Source organism: Crinia signifera, chromosome 19 (assembly GCF_055691185.1).
Source record: "Crinia signifera chromosome 19, ASM5569118v1, whole genome shotgun sequence".
NCBI lineage: Eukaryota > Metazoa > Chordata > Amphibia > Anura > Myobatrachidae > Crinia > Crinia signifera.
Window position 1 is genome coordinate 37,571,834 of NC_139226.1, and position 20,487 is coordinate 37,592,320.

Below are 20,487 nucleotides of genomic sequence, written 5' to 3' on the forward strand. Positions count from 1 at the left end.
GACTTATTTTTGACAGTTTATGGAAGTCATCTTATACCCCTTTCACACCAGAAATCAAGGGATCCACACAGGCGGCGGCGCAAATGACGGGACAGTCGGCGGATGAAGATGATGCAGCTCTCCGGCGCCCTCACTGCCGCCAGAGAGCTGCGTCATCATCATCATCCACCGCCTGTCCCGTCATTTGCGCCCGCCACCTGCGTGGATTCCCGGCCGGACAGCACACTGAGGACCGGCAACCCAGGTAAGTATACCCTACACCATTCCCACCAGCCAGTAACTTATTACTTTATAGGATACATGTGTCTTGTTGTTAACCTCTGTTGTGGTAATGTATCAAGCAGTGAAACGAGATAGATGTAGCAGTGACAATGTTGCCAGTAGCATCCAATCAGCTTTGAGGGTAGCAATTATCAAGTCCATTCTGAAAAAAATGTTATAGTTAGAAGTTGGTTCGTTGATATGGGCAAATTCTCCATATGACCACTATTTTCACTGCTTGATAGGGTATGGACAGAGCCAGATTAAGGAGCTGAATGATCAAGGCCCTATTATGTGCAATAATAGGGGTTGTGGCGAGCACCTAATAATGTGGGGGGCGTGACCAGTGTTCTGTTTGGGTGGTCTGCTCATGGGTGTGTCTGTATTTGTGTAAATACTTTCAATTAATTATATATACCTGGAAAAGGCAGGGGGCTAGCATAAGAAAAATGCAGGGAGATATATTGGCGGGTCACTCATTGGGTAGACAGCAGGACGGTCGACAAGCATTAGGTTGACACCATTAGGTCGACATGCATTTAGGTCCACATGCAGGAAGGTCAACATGACTGTAGGCCGACATGGGTTAGGTCGACAGGGTCATTGGGTCAACACTAGGATTAGGTCGACATGGGAGTAGGTCGACAGTCAAAAGGTCAACATGGGGTTTTTTACATTTTTTCGTCCCGAATGTCAACACAGTCAACATGGACACTGAAACTTAGCACAGCGTCCCCTCACATGGCTCGCTGTGCTCGCCGTGCTTCGGGTGCGGTGCCTTGCTACGCTTGGCACACTACTTTATTCTGCCACCACGCCCTAGTGGATGGTAGGGCATGAAATACCGCCTTTCGGCACATGTTGGCTCAAAAAAAAGTGAAAAACCCCATGTCCCATGTCGACCTTTTGACTGTCAATCTTCCCCATGTGAACCTAATGCCTGTCAACCTTAATGCATGTCGACCTTAATCAGTGGCGTAACTATAAATTTTGCTCCCCCCTGCCAAAAAATTTGTTGCGCTCCCTCCCCATGGCATTTTGGTAAGACAAAAACATGTACTGCACTTTATTTATATACAAATGGAGAATAGGAAGATTGCGCTAATGTATACACAATAAATTGTATCAATTTCCAGTGCACCATGGAGGGGATCACATGTGTAGCAAAAGACTGGAGACTGCTTCGAATTAATGTATCAAAAAACAATTTAATTATCAAACAGAATATACATATACATAACTATTTGTAAGGTGGCCACCTAAAAGATTAAGCGTGTATATTAGCATATGCTATAATACCAATGTGCACATAAAAACAAGCTAAATGTTAGTTTTGGATAAAAAAAGATAATAATAATAATCTCTCTGAATATATATAGAAACTGACAATCTTGCATATGTTGACACTGTGTCGACTGGGTTTAGTGTCGGACCATACTGTGGGTATTTGAATAAAAATGCTGGTGGTAACAATGTCCTTTTTAGGAGCAATGGATCATAGCACAGTGAGCGCATACATCACCTGTGCTGCTGGATGGTAAGAGTCCTGTGCGGTGTTTGCTTGGTGGAGTGTCCCGCCTGAGGAGACTGACAGTGCGGACCTGGATGTAGTGGCCGGTACGCGTGTCTCTCACCCACGCTGCCGGAGATCGTAGGGTCCTACAGTGCACCACCGTGACTTTCATTTACAGGTGCTTGTGTCGGCTCCTGCTGGCGTTCTCCACACTGCACAGTAGACAAGGGCTGGCGGATGTACCGTTCCACGCACCGATGTGGGAGCGGATGGAGTTGCCGGCGTGTCACAGAAGGTGACAGAAGTCCAGGACTACGGCGGATCAAGACTTCAGAGCTTCCATGGAGGACCTGGGTAAGTAGGATTTCCTTCCACAGGTCCCCCATGGATTTCTTCGGACCCGGATGGACGCCGACAGACGCCGCCGACACAGACGCCGTCGACATGGAGCCCACAGCCGACAGAGGAGGACAAGGCACCGGATCAAGACCCTGGGACCTACCTACAGGATCAAGATAGGTAAGTATCAGTATGTGTGTAATGTATGTATTAAAGTTTTATTTTTCTTATGTGTCAGTGTGTGTTTATTTCACTATTTTTTTTACTGTGGAACTACAAGTGCCAGCGGGCCCTTTAATGCCCCGCAGGCTGGGACTTGTGGTTCTCCAAGTCCCAGCTTGCGGGGGAGGCTTGCTGGGACTCATAGTTCCACAGTTTAAAACAATAGTTTTTACTATTTTTTTACACTGAATCAGCCCGATGCCCACCGCCCAGGGGCATCGAGGACAGCACCAGGCTTCAGCCTAGTCAGGTAAGTCCTGAAGGGGGGGGGACTCCTTTATTGGGGGGTCCCCACTCCCCAGGGCCCCTGGCCAGGCTGACCGGTCAGGGGGTTAATGCTTTGGCCGGGGGGGGGGGGGGGTATAAAAAGTCTCCCCCCCGGCTGTGGCATTACCCTGCTGGCTGGTTTGGCCTGGGGCTAATTCTTAAAATACGGGAGACCCTTACTCATTTTGTCCCCCATATTTTGGGAGCCAGCCCCGGACCTGGAGCCTGGGGCTGGTTTTAAAAAACCAGGGAACCCCTATTTGTCGGGTTCCCTGATTTTTTATTACCGGCCCGGCTCTTCCAGCCTGGTGCTGGTTACAGCTGTGGGGGGGACCCCACGCTGTTTTTTTAACTTTTTTAATTATATTACCATTTTTTTTTTTTTACACCTTGCAGCCTGCATGGATCTGATTGATCCGTGCAGACTGCCTACACTAATTCGTATTAGCGGCCGTATATTCGGCCAGCTAATACGAATTAATACGACATCGGAGGGTTACAAAGCAGTCGTATTTGACTGCTTTATAAATCCCCCTCCGGAACACGACTTGGCATTCGACTTTTGCAGTCATAGCCATTCGTATTAAGAATATGAATGCAACTTTTTGCATTCGTATTCTTAGTAAATTTCCTCCTGAATGTATGAGGACTGGCCGGGTGGGAATCTGGCACTGGGACACTGTTTGTCTCTGCTGCTCCCTGAGCTCCCTCCCTGCTGGCTTCCCACCTTCCCGGCTCCTCTAGCCTCTCCAGTATGTGACGTGATGACGTCACACGCATAGGACAAGGGTGATGCTGAGGCAGAGACCAGCAGACACTGCTGCTTCCCCTGTCTCTGACACTCTGTCCTAGGATGCGCCCCCACCCACCCTCCCTTCCTCCCATTCGACCGCCCATCCGCCACTCAAGTAAGGGCTTTTTTTAACTGACATTGACTGTCTGTGACATTGACTGTCATGGGTTACTGTGCTACGGGCGACTCACTCGTGCTTACTAGGCAGTGCGGGCAGCGGCAGGCGGCACACTGTGACAGTCTGCAGCATGTCCAGGGCCGGTGCTACGGTGTTTGGTGTCCCCCTGCAAACTATAAACTTGCACCCTTACCAAACTTTACAAAGGGACAGCGCACACTGAAACAAAGACATGTGGTCTCACAAGGAATGGGCATGGCCACACGATAGTACTCCCATTCCAAATGACACCACACAGTAGCACAACAGAACCAGTGGCATAACTAGCCATTTTGGTTCCCTGTACCAGGTGACTGTCCCGCCACCACAGTCAATATAGGGAGAGTGCGCGCCAAAGGCGCACGTCAAAATGTAGGAGAGTGGCTTCACGAGGAAGGATCGTGGCCATATAAAAGTACTAATAACACAGTAATGTCCATAACACATTATACCACTCACAGTAAGGCCCATTATGTATTATGCCATACATCATGATGCCCCTTACACAATATGCAGCACACCGTAATGCCCATTACACATTATACCACACACCATAATGCCCCTTACACAATATGCCACACACCATAATGCCCATATGATATTACGACACATATCATGCTCCACCCAATTCCCGAGTACTCCTGCATATGCCTACATCATGCGCACAGTTAATAGCAGTAGTAGCACTACATATATATATATAATTCCCAGTTACCAACAGTAGCATCGCAACTTACAGATGGGGCAGGCTACATCCTGGCTGGCGGATCGCCAGAACGTCCCCGCTGGCGATCCGCCAGCAGCCTCGCCATCCATCAGACTGAGACGCGCGTGCGTCTCACGCGCACGAGCGTCTCAGTCTCCGTCGACGGGGCGACAGAAACCCTGTCCGTCTCCGCCTCAGGGAGATGGACAGGGTTAGGGGGGGTGCGGGCAGGCGGTGGGGACCCCGGGTGACCGCCGACAAGCCGGCAGTGACCCGGGGGAAGCGACGGAAGCGCCATCGGAAGGGGACGCGCGCGCCTCTCGTGCGCGTCCCCTTCTCGCAAATGATATGGCGCTGGTAGGGGATGGCGGCTGGCGTCGCCAGCGCCATCCCCTGCCAAGAATGGACCTGCCCCATCTGTATACTGTACATAACGCCCACACCTGTTGCAGACAGTAGTAATATTACAACTTATACATAATGCCCATCCGTCCCCCTCGCACGCCGCGTTCCCCCGCAGGCATGCAAATGGTTGTTTTGCATAAACATCCATTTGCAGCCTTGAGTGCTGGGACAAAATCATTTGCTGGTCGCCAACCATCAAATGATTTTGCAAGCCCTCGCAGATCTAAGACAGCCCTGTATGGGAAGCAGACAGGCAGCTGACATTCGCTGACGTGAGCTGCCCGCCTCCCGCGCCCGGGAATGCCCAGCATTTTCATAGGAATGACCTTGAAACGCTGGGCATTCCCATGGGCGCAGCCTATAATCACCGCCCCACGCCACCCGCCTGCACTGCTAGGTGCAAATGGGAAAGCGAACAGGCAGTACGCTGCGGCCGCTCACACCAAGCGTCTGCACATGCGAATGCGGAGACACCAAACATTGCTCCCCCGAACAAACCAGAATAACCCCCATAGTGTAAATACTCTATAAACATCCCCCACTGTGACTGTGACTCTGATACAGAACTGCACGGCTAAAGTAATGTACCCTAATGGGGACACGGCCACCTCTGACGGTCGTACCGTGCCGGAATCAGCCCTGCCTCGACCAGTGCATCATAGTCACACCCGTTGGGCCTGCATCAGGCCTTGCCCCATAGGATAGTCTCGGAGTTCGGTTGGAGTTTCACCAGCTTCCCATCAGTTAACCGGACCTTGCCGACTTCGCCCGTCTTGGGTACAAACCGTTGATGCCCTTGTAGTACTTTGATAGTTTTCTGTAGGGCTTAGTCCCTGGCCGTCGCGCCCCTAGTTAGTTTGGCCTTCAACGTAGTTACCAGTTCGTCGGGGCACCTGTGTAGTACGTTCATCCCTAGGATAATCGGGGCGAACTGGTCTCCTTCCACGGCCGTGACCAGACATCCCTGTTTGGGCAGCAGCGTGTCTCCAATTCTGATGTCGGCTTTCTAGTAGCCCACGCAGGGTATGGCAAGGCCATTGCTGGCTATTAGCTGCAGCCACGACGGAGGTGGTAGGACCACCCGATCTTCATCCTAGTGTTGTCGAAGAGTCGGAAGCTGGATCGTGGTGATCTGGGAGCTGGTGTCCAGCATGGCCGGGATCTCTACCCCCTCGATCGTCACTGGTACGATCGGGCATCGTCCCATGAATTTGGGCCGCCAATGACCAAGCGTCTGCACATGCGAATGCGGAGACACCAAACATCGCTCCCCCGAACAAACCAGAATAACCTCCATAGTGTAAATACTCTATAAACATCCCCCACTGTGACTGTGACTGTGACTCTGATACAGAACTGCACGGCTAAAGTAATAGAACAGTCAAAATAGTCATGATGAGGAAACATCCAAGAAACATTTTCGCAAGTTCTTAAATTGCATATTGACACACAACCCACAAAAACATTTTTCCCTTCCACATCCTCTTTCCTGTCTCTCTCCAGTTGTCTCCTGATTGGCTTTCATATTTGGTGAGGCAATGTTTATTTTTTAGCAACACCTCCACCCAGTGGCCAGAGAAGGAAATGTAGGTTGGGTACAAATGCAATAAATATACTGTATAATGAGCAGTCTAAACTTTTTCACTCATTAATATAGGGTATTGGTCATAGGGCCAACAGCATTAAGGTCAACAGGCATTAGGTTGATCACTGAAGGTTGACAGGGCTTAGGTCAACACCTGAAATGACAGGGACATGGACGATAGGGTTGGAAGGTTTACAGGAGAGTTCGGGAGTTCGGGAACCTGTGTCCTCCCAAGCCGCCCCAAACATCCCTGAGCCTGCCACCTGTCCTGGTCACTGTCTCTAATCTTTGTCACCCTCACTGACCATCTCCCTGTCTCCTATCTCTGCCTCTCCATCCATCTGCCTCTTATCTCTGTCCCCCTCACTGACCATCTCCCTGTCTCTGTGTCCTATCTCTGCCTCTCCATCCAGCCTGTCTCTCATCTCTGTCCCCCTCACTGACGATCTCACTGTCTACTACTATATATATATATATATATATATATATATATATATATATATATATATATATATATATATATATATATATATATATATAGTGTAGATAGAGCGCGCTAGAGGAATACACCACCTTAACTAGTTTCACCAAAGGTTATCTTTGACAAATATATATTGTACAGACATCTGGTAAATAAAAATTGCTTTTATTAAAATGGTTCTTTTAAACTTTATGATCCACATCTGTTTGTTCTGTTCATTACAGTAGTAGATGACTCAAGATATATCCAAAACCCTGTGCGTTTTGTCTATACAGACTTTATCAGAGGTTAACGTACAGGCAGTATGCTAAGAAAAATAATGCAAATGGATCCTTTAAGACAGATTCTTAGACATTCAGTGTCCAATAATCCAAAAATGGGGAAGTGTCTCATGAACTTTGCAGTATTTAAAGGAGAGCAGCTGCTTGGTTTCTGGAGGCGCACTTGGGTTCATTTCTGTCTGTGTATATATATATATATAGATATATAGATATATATCTATAAATAGTAAGATTACAAAACAGCAATCACTCATAGGATATTAATGACAGTGGTGCAGGGACCAGAAGGTAATAATAATTGCACTTAGCCAACCTTAGATAACCTCATGATGTAACGGTTTCCTAATATGCTGTAAACCACAATACAAACTTTTTTCTTCATCTACCCTGTGAGTGCTGGGCTGTTCCTTTTCCTTATCTTGGGTAAGTGGCACTTGCGCACCTAGGTGAGGCCTTGACCTTGCACGGGGGTGCAAGATACGCATACGCCCTGGATGGAGGAAGTAAGGGAGATAGGCAGGAACACACACACAGATGGACAGACACTCACCGTCCTCACTCTTGTGCTGCATCCTCAGTTCTCCTAACAGGTCCCTGTAAAGAGACAAACACCAGACCCGTGCAGAGCCTAACGAAACCTAAATGTGGCACAACTACATAACTACAACACAAAGCCCTAGAACTGACTAAGTGTGTGTGGTGCAACACAACTACGACAACCTAAACAACTTTGCTCTGCACGGAAGACAACATACAATACAGTACAAGACCTTACCAACCAACTGTTCCTTCAACCTCTGCCTGTATTCAGATGTACTCCCTTCCTGACTAGAGCTGGCCAGCGTATGCACAATCTAAACGGTACCAGTTAGCTACTTGGGGAACCAGGAGGGGACTGCCGCGGAGCATGTCCACCTGTTAACCCAAACCACCCACAGGAAACCACAATATGGGGCCTAGAGCCCTTTTACTAATCACTTGCAGGCCTAGTACCTGCCTATTCAATTACACCAGTGCCTTACACTACAATCACTCCTAACTGTGGCTCAGGCCTAGTGCCTGTCAGTATCCACAGGCCTAATGCCTGAATGGAGGCACAGGCCTAGAGGCCTGACTGGAAGGTTTAGCCCCTGGGCCTAGTGCCCAGCTATAGGGACCTCGGGCCTAGCGCCCGGCTGTGGTGCCACGGACCTAATGCCCGGCTAATTGGGGCCACAGGCCTAATGCCCAACCTAGTGGGGCCACCGGGCGGTTCTTGGACCAGGAGGACCCAACCAAATGAACAAAGGGCCAGGAGGGCCCAACAATTATATGCCCCCGGGCCAAGATGGCCCGACTGAAAGTACCCGCAGGCCTAATGCCCGACACCCGGTGGTCTAGGGTAGGGGTAGGTAGCCCTCAGCTCTGATGCTTCCCACCCCCCGCTGGCTTCTCCGTGGGCGGCCGCCATCTTCTTTCTTCTGCCGCTGGCCTGTCCTGGCCAGCGGCGGCGCCGCTTCTCCTCTTCCTGCAGAAGGCGCCGGAGATCTTCTTTCTTGATCCCGGCGTCTTCTGGCCTCCTCCGCCGGAACTTGTCTCCTCGCCGCCGTCGTCCTCTTCTTCCAGCGGCGTCTTTCCTCTTCAGCGGTGGCGCTCCTGCGCTCCGCAGGCATGGGTCCCTCCTCCTCCTTCACCTCCCAGCGCTGATTGGCTCGCCGCGGCCGGTTTCTATTGGCTGCCGATTCGGGAACCGTGATTGGCTCCCGAAGGGCGCCAGGATTCAAACGCAGGGGGCGGCGTTTTCTATTGGCGGCCACAATGGCGCCAACTTCAAATAGCCACCAGCCGATCTCTGCCGCATTGGCAGCGCTGGGATCGGTGCCTTGATCCCAACGCTGTCCCTCTCTGCCACTGCCCACACTGTTGGCACAGGGGTCAGACAGCTGATCCCTGCCCCAGGGGAAGCTGTGTCCCGTAGGGGACACAGCCCTATCTCTCCCCATCCCTGCTGCTGCTGGTGTCCCAGCACCAGGGCACATCATTACAGATAGATAGATAGATAGATAAATAGATAGATAGATAGATAGAACTACCTTGTTCAAAAAAGTATTCCATTAAAAATGATTTCTTTCTGCTTTTTCAAATATATAGCTACAAGGATCAGAGAACTACATTTCCAAGTTCTTCAAACTGTTGGATATTGTCCTTATTGACAATCACAGAATATGAGTACACCCACTTTATATGAACAGCCAGTGGCGTAAGTTCATCCCAATTGCCCGGAAGCAAGATAAATATTGCCCCCCCCCCCCCTACCCTCCTACACACACACACACACCCAACCTCAGTGCCAGATTAAGCCTTCAGGGGTCCCGGAGCACTTTAGACAGGGGGGCCCCCTTGCATTTGTCATTACTGGCCGCAAACTGCATGGGGGAATATTACACTGTCAAAACACAGAGTAAAGGCAGTATAAACTTGGTCAATGGGTAACTTCAGGGGATATATATATATATATATATATATATATATATATATATACATACACACACACACACACACACACATACATACATACATACATACATACATACATACATACATACATTCATACCACATGAAAAGCCTGTGTTTGTCCCTCTGCACCTTACTCTGTAGGAGACCTCACAGTCCCAGTGCTGCCTCTGATTAAAAACCCTCCCATGACTAGGCTGCTGCTGTTATCCATGGGCCTGAGAAGCAAGTAATGAGCTCCACCAATCAGAGCTCAGCACAAACGTCTCAGTCTCTGCCCTCTGGTGCAAAGTGTCATGGGACTTAGTCAACTCCCAGTAATGCACTGCACACTTGGCTCCCAATGCTCAGCACCATTAATAATTGTCACATTGGCAGATAGGTGAAGCTGCAGCACTATCCCACTCCCATTCACAAAAGCTTTAGCTAAAAAAATAATAATAATTGTTATTAAAAATACATGCCAACCACAAGGGTTTCCTAGCTAAAAGGGGGGCCCAGGGGCACTGACCCCTTGTGCCCCCATTATAATCCGGCCCTGGCCAACCTTATATAAATATATGTATGCATGTGTGTGTATGGATGTTATGTTTAAAATAAAGATGTGTGATGTCTATGGTCCTGGTAGGAGTGGGAGTCAGCCCAGGAAGCTATATCAATGGCTTTCAATTGACTGATTCAAACTTGCAGGGGAGTAGAGGTGCCCCCTTGGGAGCAGGAGCCCGGCGGCAGATGACTCCATTGCCTCCAAGAGTTACGCCTCTACAGCATTAAACATTTTTGACAATATGATCTTTTTTGATGAATCATGTTTTAGTATATTTTCACTCTCACCATCCATGTCCATGCCTGTCCTCAAGATCTACCAACAGTTCCTGTGTCTCAGGCAGCCTGTTGATCTATAGTTGGAATGAATGCAGAATGTTTGAAAATGTGACAGTTAGTAATGACTACAGCTAGGTGATTTGAAAAAACGTGGACCGTTGGTAGATCTTAAGGACCGGTTTGGCCAGTCCTGCACTAGAGCATAGCAGTCAGGTTTTTTAGTACAGTTTAGAAAAATAATTAAAGCTTCTAAAAGTTTTAAATATGGAAAAATGTTGTATTCTATTCCATTCTCCCCTTAATTTTTTTTCATAATTTTAGGGCCCAATTCAGAATTAACAGAGCAGTATTTTTGGTGGAAAGTGGAAATCTCTAAATTTATTCAGAGTTGCTTCTAAAGTAGGAGGAAGTTGTACTGTGATCTTATGCTTTACATATTGTACTACCAGTGATTTCTCCATAGGAACACTACTACTGTGGTGGTACGTCCACACATGGAATAATAAATTATAGTGGGAAAACCATGTTGATGATCATAAATCCATAGTTAATAAGGGAATTTATTTTCTCAATGCACATTTTTAATGTGACATTTTAAAGGGACGTGTGGTCTTTACGGTTGAAGACCTATTTACTTAATTTAGAGTTTTATATATAGTGGGGAGCGGACACCTCATTGGTTGTGCCATCCACAGGTAGCTTCCAGCAGATGCGCATTAGATAGAAATGTGTTACTTCCTTCATTTACATTTGAAATGTGATTGTGGTTAGATATCCACTAAATACGCAACACTCAAAATAAATATATTTGAAAATGTAACAGATTTCTCTTTCCAGGACATGGCTACTACTTTACTTCTTGATATGGACCCGGTAAGCGACTGTCTGGCCACACACACATCAGTGGGGACGATGGGGTTGACTCTGGTAAAAATATTTTGAAGAGAATTTAGCAATATTCTTTTGCTGAGTCACAAGCTCTTCCCTCAAAGTTCGGGAAGCAAAATGATATCTACACCCGAGTGTGGCCCACATCTCCCTATTAATGTCACAGTAGGATGCCAACAATGGGACCGATTCAAACCCATTCGGTCGGGTCTGAATTCGGCCCCTTGCAGTGGCAAACGCAGGATTTTCAGAAGGGGGTTTCCAGAGGGGTGCAGCAAAGCACGGAAATGGACACTTAGGTGACCCAGTATATGCCACGTCAGTTGAAGTATTATAGATAGACCAAATGTTTATAAATAATAATAATAATAAAAAAAAAAATATATATATATATATATATATATATATATATATATACATACATACATACATACATACATACATACATACAGGGGCGTCAACATCAGTGTAGACCTCTGGGCATAGCAATGTATTGGGGCCCCTACCGATCCTTCAGCGGTAGGGGTGGGGGAAGCTTTGATGTCCTGCGGGTGGTAGGGGTTATTCTATCAACCGCTCTGCATGTAGGGCCTGGATCAGTAATTTCCATTAATTACCCCTTTACTGCACAGATAGTGGGAGATGGAGTGGGAGAAGGGGGCATTGAGCTGAATGAAGGGGCCCTGATGCATAACTTCCAGGGTGGCAGAGGATGTTTAATATGCAGAGGAGGCGTATATAGTGGAGTGGGGTCATTATTCATAATTTTCTGGTGGGAGGACAGCTTGCTTGACAGCAGATATCTCCAGTTCCCGGAAATAGATTTCTTAGATTTTAATGGAATTAAAAACCAGAGAATTTCACCTACCAAATGGTACTGGGGAATCAGAGTTCAGGAGGCAGAGCAATCTGCCAATGAGAATATAGAACTACATACCAGGTGTGTGGAGCTGGAGCAGTAACCAGTTGCTGGAAGGCTGATATCTCTGGTTGTGGTCACAGTAGAGACAAGCCACTAGTGTCCATCAAAGGGGGAGAGTCACAGCTTTTGGAATATACCCTCAGAAAACTCTAAGCCAGACAAAACCTGAAATATCTGACTGGAAAGAGCAATTAATAGGCTTGGATGGGGACCACTGATTTGAAGTCAGATATCTCCGGTTCCCAAGGGCCGATTTTTACAATTCTTGTACCCATGAAAAGAGGGGACCCTCAGCTTTCAGCTGAGGGCCCTTAGACTCCTGGAGGGGTTTCTGGGTACTCAGAAACCCCCCTGCGTGCGCTACTGCCTTGTCCTATTGTGGGGGGTTTGCGCATGCCCTTGGGCATTTGTGCGCATGTGCAAACACCAGGAGTGGATGGCATCACTGAGTTTAACACTCGCAGGGCTGTTTGCCCCAGGACGGGTGGGCGGGGATGGACACGGGGCAGGAGCAGGGGAACACTCTGAATTTTATGGGTGTCCCCATAAAAACGTTGGAACGCAGGTGGGGTGGGCAGCTGATGTCACAGCACCCTCCTCCTTTTCGGCCACCTCCGGCTGAAATAAAAGTCACTTTTTACTGACTTTTATTTCCGGAGGGTAGAAAAATCCTTCGATAGTCGGTGATCATTGTCTTTGTCCACATGCGAGGGGAGGTGTTATCGTGCCCTTCCCAATTGCATGTTACAGAGATGATGCAGGTGGCGTGGGGGGCTGGCACTCAGCGCTGATTTGTTAGCTAGGCTGCGATTATATACAGGATATAAATATAAAATTTTTATTGTGAGTATATGCTGCCTAGCAAAAAAGTCTGAATCGGGACCACAATGTATAGGGAATCTTAGGCTAAACAATAGTCGTGATAGAGAAGACTTCAATCATTGTTACATATACATTTCTAAACGACTACCTTCTGAAATGTCTAGAGATCGTTATGATGAATCTATGCTGAAAGTAGAACTGTTGTGTAACTTTTATTTAGAAAACTGATCAGGGGCGGATTGGGGACTAAAAGTGGCCCTGGAAATTTCCTGGAAGTGGCCTCATGTAGGCGGTAACAAATAAATAATAGCTGGAGCCAGCATAACAGTAGGCGGCATTAGAGACATCGGTGATAGGCAAGACTAAAGCATCAATAGTGTCTGGAACTATACAGCATACATGGCAGCACCCCTTGACTGATTTGGCACACTTAACAGCACCCTTGCAGTAGCAAAAAAAATATATACATATTTTTTCTTTTAATAAAAAAAAAAAAAAAGCCAGCTCCCCTGGACTGATACGGCACACATGGCGACGCCAGTGGAATTATACAGCACACATGGCAGAACAAGTCAGACACAGAGAAATATGCTTAGGGACGCCTAAGAGCCAACATCATGCGGATCCATACATTTATACGCCACCACCCTCATACATACTGTACATTTATACTCACCACCCTCATACATGCATACATTTATACACCACCACCCTCATACATGCATACATTTATACACCACCACCCTCATACATGCATACATACATACACCACCACCCTCATACATGCATACATACATACACCACCACCCTCATACATGCATACATACATACACCACCACCCTCATACATGCATACATACATACACCACCACCCTCATACATGCATACATACATACACCACCACCCTCATACATGCATACATACATACATACACCACCACCCTCATACATGCATACATACATACACCACCACCCTCATACATGCATACATACATACACCACCACCCTCATACATGCATACATACATACACCACCACCCTCATACATACATACACCACCACCCTCATACATGCATACATACATACACCACCACCCTCATACATGCATACATACATACACCACCACCCTCATACATGCATACATACATACACCACCACCCTCATACATGCATACATACATACACCACCACCCTCATACATGCATACATACATACACCACCACCCTCATACATGCATACATACATACACCACCACCCTCATACATGCATACATACATACACCACCACCCTCATACATGCATACATACATACACCACCACCCTCATACATGCATACATACATACACCACCACCCTCATACATGCATACATACATACACCACCACCCTCATACATGCATACATACATACACCACCACCCTCATACATGCATACATACATACACCACCACCCTCATACATGCATACATACATACACCACCACCCTCATACATGCATACATACATACACCACCACCCTCATACATGCATACATACATACACCACCACCCTCATACATGCATACATACATACACCACCACCCTCATACATGCATACATACACCACCACCCTCATACATGCATACATACATACACCACCACCCTCATACATGCATACATACATACATACACCACCACCCTCATACATGCATACACCACCACCCTCATACATGCATACATTTATACACCACCACCCTCATACATGCATACATTTATACACCACCACCCTCATACATACATGCATACATTTATACACCACCACCCTCATACATGCATACATTTATACACCACCACCCTCATACATGCATACATTTATACACCACCACCCTCATACATGCATACATTTATACACCACCACCCTCATACATGCATACATTTATACACCACCACCCTCATACATGCATACATACATACACCACCACCCTCATACATGCATACATACATACACCACCACCCTCATACATGCATACATACATACACCACCACCCTCATACATGCATACATACATTTATACGCCATCCTCATACATACATTTATACACCGCCACCCTCATACATACATTTATACACCGCCACCATCATACATACAGTACATGTATACACCACCACCCTCATACATTTATATGTGTACATGCATACATTTATACGCCGCCACCCTCATACATGCATACATTTATACCCCGCCACCCTCATACATGCAAACATTTATACCCCGCCACCCTCATACATGCAAACATTTATACACCGCCACCCTCATACACCGCCACCATCATATATGCATACATTGATACACCGCCACCCTCATACACCGCCACTATTATACATGCATACATTTATACACCGCCACCCTCATACATACATTTATACACTGCCACCATTATACATGCATACATTAACGCCACCCTCATACATTCATACATTTATACACCACCACCACCATCATACTGTACATGCATACATTTATACAGCGTCACCCTCATACATACATTTATACACCATCACGACCATACATGCATACATTTACAGCACCCTCATACATGCATTTATACACCTCCTCCCTCATACATAAATACATTTATACACCTCCTCCCTCATACATAAATACATTTATACACCGCCACCATCATACATACATACATTTATACGCTACCATCGTCATACATTAAGTACTTAACCCACCACTCATCCATCCATGCATGCATACATACATATAACCATCCATACACTGCCTCCTTCATACATGCATGCATGCATACATATATCCATACATACACTGTCTCTCTCATATACATTCATCCACTGCCTCCACCAACACAACATAGTGCAGCTACATAGATATGCATCCCACCCTCCGATTCAGCTTTCCTGCCGCTACATAGATGTTTAAAATCCCCCCCCCCCCCCCCAACACAGTCCCTGGTTGCCCCCAAACAAGGCCACCGTACCTTCCCCGGGTAACTTACTGAGTAGTTGACTGCACGCTGGGAGCCAGGCGTCCTCCAAATATGGAGACGGGGGAGGTGCTCCGCAGACCGCGGCCAGCCTGTTAAGCAGCCGATCAGTGTACCCAGGGCCGGTGCTAGGGTATTTGGTGCCCTCCTGCAAACTATAAAATTGGCGCCCTCCCCACACAAAAACGGGTGTGGTATAGGACTCAGACAGCACGGTGAGTGCAACAAAGCCCCTTGCGGGCTTGCTGCACTCACCACACTGCGGGCACAATGGCTCGCTACGCTCGCCACCTATTCTTTTCTCCCTCTATGGGGGTCATGGACCCCCACAAGGGAAAATAGCGGGTAGCCGTCGGGCACCTATATGTCGGCATTTTGACAGTCGGGATCCCGACGTCGGGTAAATGCCTTTTGGGATCCCGACTATCGGGACCGCGTCCAGCACCCTACAAAAACTACATTATGGAACTAATTTAGAACTGATCGCTGCTGTGATCAGATAGCCGCCGCCCCGCCAGTGTAAAGGCCTGCCCGGTGCAAGTCTGAATGAATCCCTGATCGCAATCCATCTGAAACTCACAGAAAACGTCTGGTTACCACTAACAAACACCGGCTTTCTGTCAGTCAAGTTGTGAAGGGATTGCGAAAAAGTAATCAGTTTTTCTTGTTTGACCTTGCACATGCGCACTATGATCCGTACGCATGCGTAGTCATTCAGTACTCGATCGGCTTGTGAATTCACCCAGCGATCAGGTCTGAATAACCCCCTATCGCTGCTACTCTGCACTTCGCTTCCCAAACACACTACACTACTGCCGCTACCCTGTACACACTACATCGTGTTCATGCTAGGCTGTTTTAGCAGGGCGCCACATCCTGACTGATGTTTAAAGGGTAAAAATGTGCCCTGCTAGAACAGTAAAAAACAAAAAATCAGTAATGTGATTTACTAATTCAGCATAACATATAGAACTAATAGAAGGGAGCTAAATATTTGAAATGTGTGTTCTAATAATCAGAGACAAAAGGAAGAGAGAGAGAGAGAGAGAGAGAGAGGGCGGGATGCTATATAGCAGAAATGCGGTAAAAACCCCGTTTTCGGGGTTTCTACCGCATCTCTATATGCTATATGGCGCCTCCGCAGTGTCAGCGCTGCGGAGGGAATCGCCAGCTAAAGCTGGCGAATCCCTGCAGAAGCCTATGGGCTTCTTACCGCAGCGCTGTTTGAGGGATCCGTCACGGATCCCTCCCAGCGTGCCCTGCGGCCGGCGCCGGGGTCTGCGCATGCGCAGATGGACTCCCGGGTCACAGACCCGGAAGTCCAGTGCCGGCACCGCATCGCAAGGGACAGCTCTTACCGCAAGAGCTGTCCCTTGCATGAATAACGGCATATGTTATAGCATATGCCGTTATTAAAAATGCGATGTCCGGCGAAGGGGGCCGCGGATGTTACAACATCCCGCCCAGAGAGAGATACAAACTCTGCTCAACAGTTGGGCAAAAAGTACATTCCACTGTTCATAAAACTTCAGCTAAGCAGTGATCTTTATGCTTGACCTGTCCTGTGAGTAATAGTGTGCCTCACCGCAATTCTGGAAGTTCTTCCCTGGTCTCTGGATGTGACACCCATATGTCTTCTCAGGGTGTGTGGGGGTATAGGAACAGTGGCAGCTTAGCGGTGTCCCCGCGTGCAGTAGTTTGCCGGGATTTCAGGTCCAGTGGGGAGGGAGAGAGCGCGGAGGGCTGCGCTGCTGCCTGTCATCTATTCTGACAGGAGCAGCAGGGAGGAGGAAAGGGGAGCCACACAGATTATGCTGCCTGCCATGAGAGCAGTATAACGGGCACACTACACCACACATCATCGTGGATGCAAAGCCGCCGGCCCTGCTCCTGAGTGTGTCCACAGCTTCTGCGATGAGGGGGAGGCTTCATAGAGCCGGGCGGCCCGCCTCTTCTGATTGGATAGAGATGGGGTGGACAACCTGCGGCTCATTAAGCAGAGAGACGCAGGTTGGCCACCCCTGCTCTATGCAGTCAGAGGAGGCGGGGCCGCCTGGGCACATCGGTTAGGGGGCTGCCGTCTGCCAAGTGTAATGAGGGTCCCGGCCACAATTCGGCCTCAAAGCAATCGGCCTCCCGGGAAACTTCCCGGTCATTTTAATGGCCAATCCGCCCCTGAAACTGATCATTTTACAGTGTTTACTGACATAACATTTAATCTCAGACTTTTGCTGAATTATCTCTGCAGAATTACTTCTTCCTTCACCATCAAAAGAATGGGCAACACTACAAATGCGTACATGACACCAAAAATCACCAAAAGTTTGGGGAACATCGGTGAAGTTGTCTCTGATAACACTTATGAAACTACATTAAAAGATTACGAGGATCCCTCAGTGCAGATGGAAAATGTGGGAGGCACTGTTCATGTTTTCTCCATGGTAATCTACTCTGTGGCTTTCCTACTGGGTACAACAGGAAATGGCCTGGTCATCTGGTTCAGTGTCTTTCGAATGAAGAAGACGGTCAACGTCGTGTGGTTCCTCAATCTGGCGATAGCGGATTTCATCTTCACATTTTTTCTCCCCTTGAGCGTTGCTTACATTGCCCTTGGTTTTCGTTGGCCATTTGGAAAAGTCATTTGCAAGTTAAATAGCGCAGTGACCTTACTCAATCTATTTGCCAGTGTCTTCTTGCTCACCGTTATCAGTATAGATCGCTGTATTTCTGTCATTTTTCCTGTTTGGTGTCAGAACCATCGAACTCCAAGACTGGCTTCCATTATTGTGCTTGTTGTATGGATCTTGGCTTTTATTTTCAGTTTACCTTACTTAATATTTAGAGATACTCGTAATAAAAAAGGAAAATTGTCTTGCTATAACAACTTTGCAGATGATGAGGACTTGCTAATATCAAGACATAGGGACACCGTAATATATAGATTCATCATAGGTTTTGTTATTCCTTTTTTCATCATTGTCTCATGTTACACGATAATTATGTGGCGTATCCAAAGAAATCGCATTGCCAGGTCTACCAGGCCATTCAAAATTATCGTAGCTGTCATCATTTCATTCTTTGTCTGCTGGTTCCCTTATCATGTCTTCTCCTTCCTTGAATGGTCTTTAGATTATAGCGATAGTCAAGCTCTCAAAAATGTGCTACGTGTTGGAATACCACTTACCTCTAGCCTGGCATTTATTAACAGCTGTGTTAATCCTGTTCTCTATGTCTTCGTTGGTCGAGACTTCAAGGAGAGATTCTGGACATCGTTCCAATCTATATTTGAGAGAGCTTTCACTGAGGATTCCCCGCAGGCAGATGTACTGTCCTAGACCAAGTCCACCTCTGACTCTAAGATGGTCTGAGATGAAACTAGAGCTCTAATCCATTCATTTTAATGTAAAGATTTTTTTTCAAGATCGCTGCATCCAGTTATAATTTTTTCTTTCATCCAGCACAAAGGGCCTTATTCTAGTTCACTCAGAGGCAAATTCCTTCTCAGATGGACAAAACCATGTGCACTGCAGGTGGGGCAGATATAACATGTGCAGTGAGACTTAGATTTGGGTGGGGTTATTCTTCAAAGTGAGATCTATATTGCAGTGTAAAAATAAAGCAGCCAGTATTTACCCTGCACAGAAACAAATTAACTCACCCAAATCTAATTCTATCTGCACCTGTTACATCTGCCCCCCTGCAGTGCACCATCTGAGAAGGAATTTGCCTCTAAGAGTTAACTAGAATAAGGCCCAATGTTCTGTGTCTTAAATGTTTCATTACTAAAATACATAGAAATAGAGAGAAACACGGTGCTAAAATAGAGCATAAAATGAATCAAATCAATAAAACTGCATAAATTAATCATAAATAAATAACAATAAAAGGGCTTATTGAAAGGCAGACATATGGAACATATGGATAGGGGGCGTGGTTTATTTTAAAAGGGGGTGTGGCTTAATATAAGGGCGTGGTCTAGCAGGAAAACAATTACCTTACATCTCACCTTTGCAACCTGCAGGTCCAGATATTGGTTACCGCAGGAATTGTCATTGTACTGTGATGTCACTGTGTGAAGGCCACACAGTGACATAAAAATATAAAGGCCCACACAGTGACCTAGTACGCCTCACAGATCAAGGCTTAACAAAGACAGGCTACTTGAATCATTATACACTATTTATCCGTGATTCCAATTACACATGACGCCGCACACCGTGATGACAATTACACATTGTCGCACACCGTGATGACAATTACACATTACGTTGCACACCGTGATGACAATTACACATTACGCCGCACACTGTGATGACAATTACACATTACGCCGCACACTGTGATGACAATTACACATTACGCCGCACACTGTGATGACAATTACACATTACGCCGCACACTGTGATGACATTTACACATTACGCCGCACACTGTGATGACAATTACACATTACGCCGCACACTGTGATGACAATTACACATTACGCCGCACACCGTGATGACAATTACACATTACGCCACACACCGTGATGACAATTACACATTACGC

General features: G+C 46.9%; 1 protein-coding gene across 1 annotated transcript; it reads left to right on the forward strand.

Moving 5' to 3' along the window:
• The first annotated feature begins 18,194 nt into the window (after window positions 1–18,194).
• Window positions 18,195–19,274, forward strand: LOC146041793 (chemerin-like receptor 1). The gene has a single exon (XM_083161686.1). The coding sequence runs from the start codon at window positions 18,216–18,218 to the stop codon at window positions 19,272–19,274; it is 1,059 nt and encodes a 352-aa protein (XP_083017812.1). The 5' UTR covers window positions 18,195–18,215.
• The last annotated feature ends 1,213 nt before the right edge of the window (window positions 19,275–20,487 follow it).

Coding starts and splice junctions, on each gene's coding strand:
- LOC146041793 (XM_083161686.1), top strand. CDS start 18,216: ATGGGCAACACTACAAATGCGTACATGACACCAAAAATCACCAAAAGT.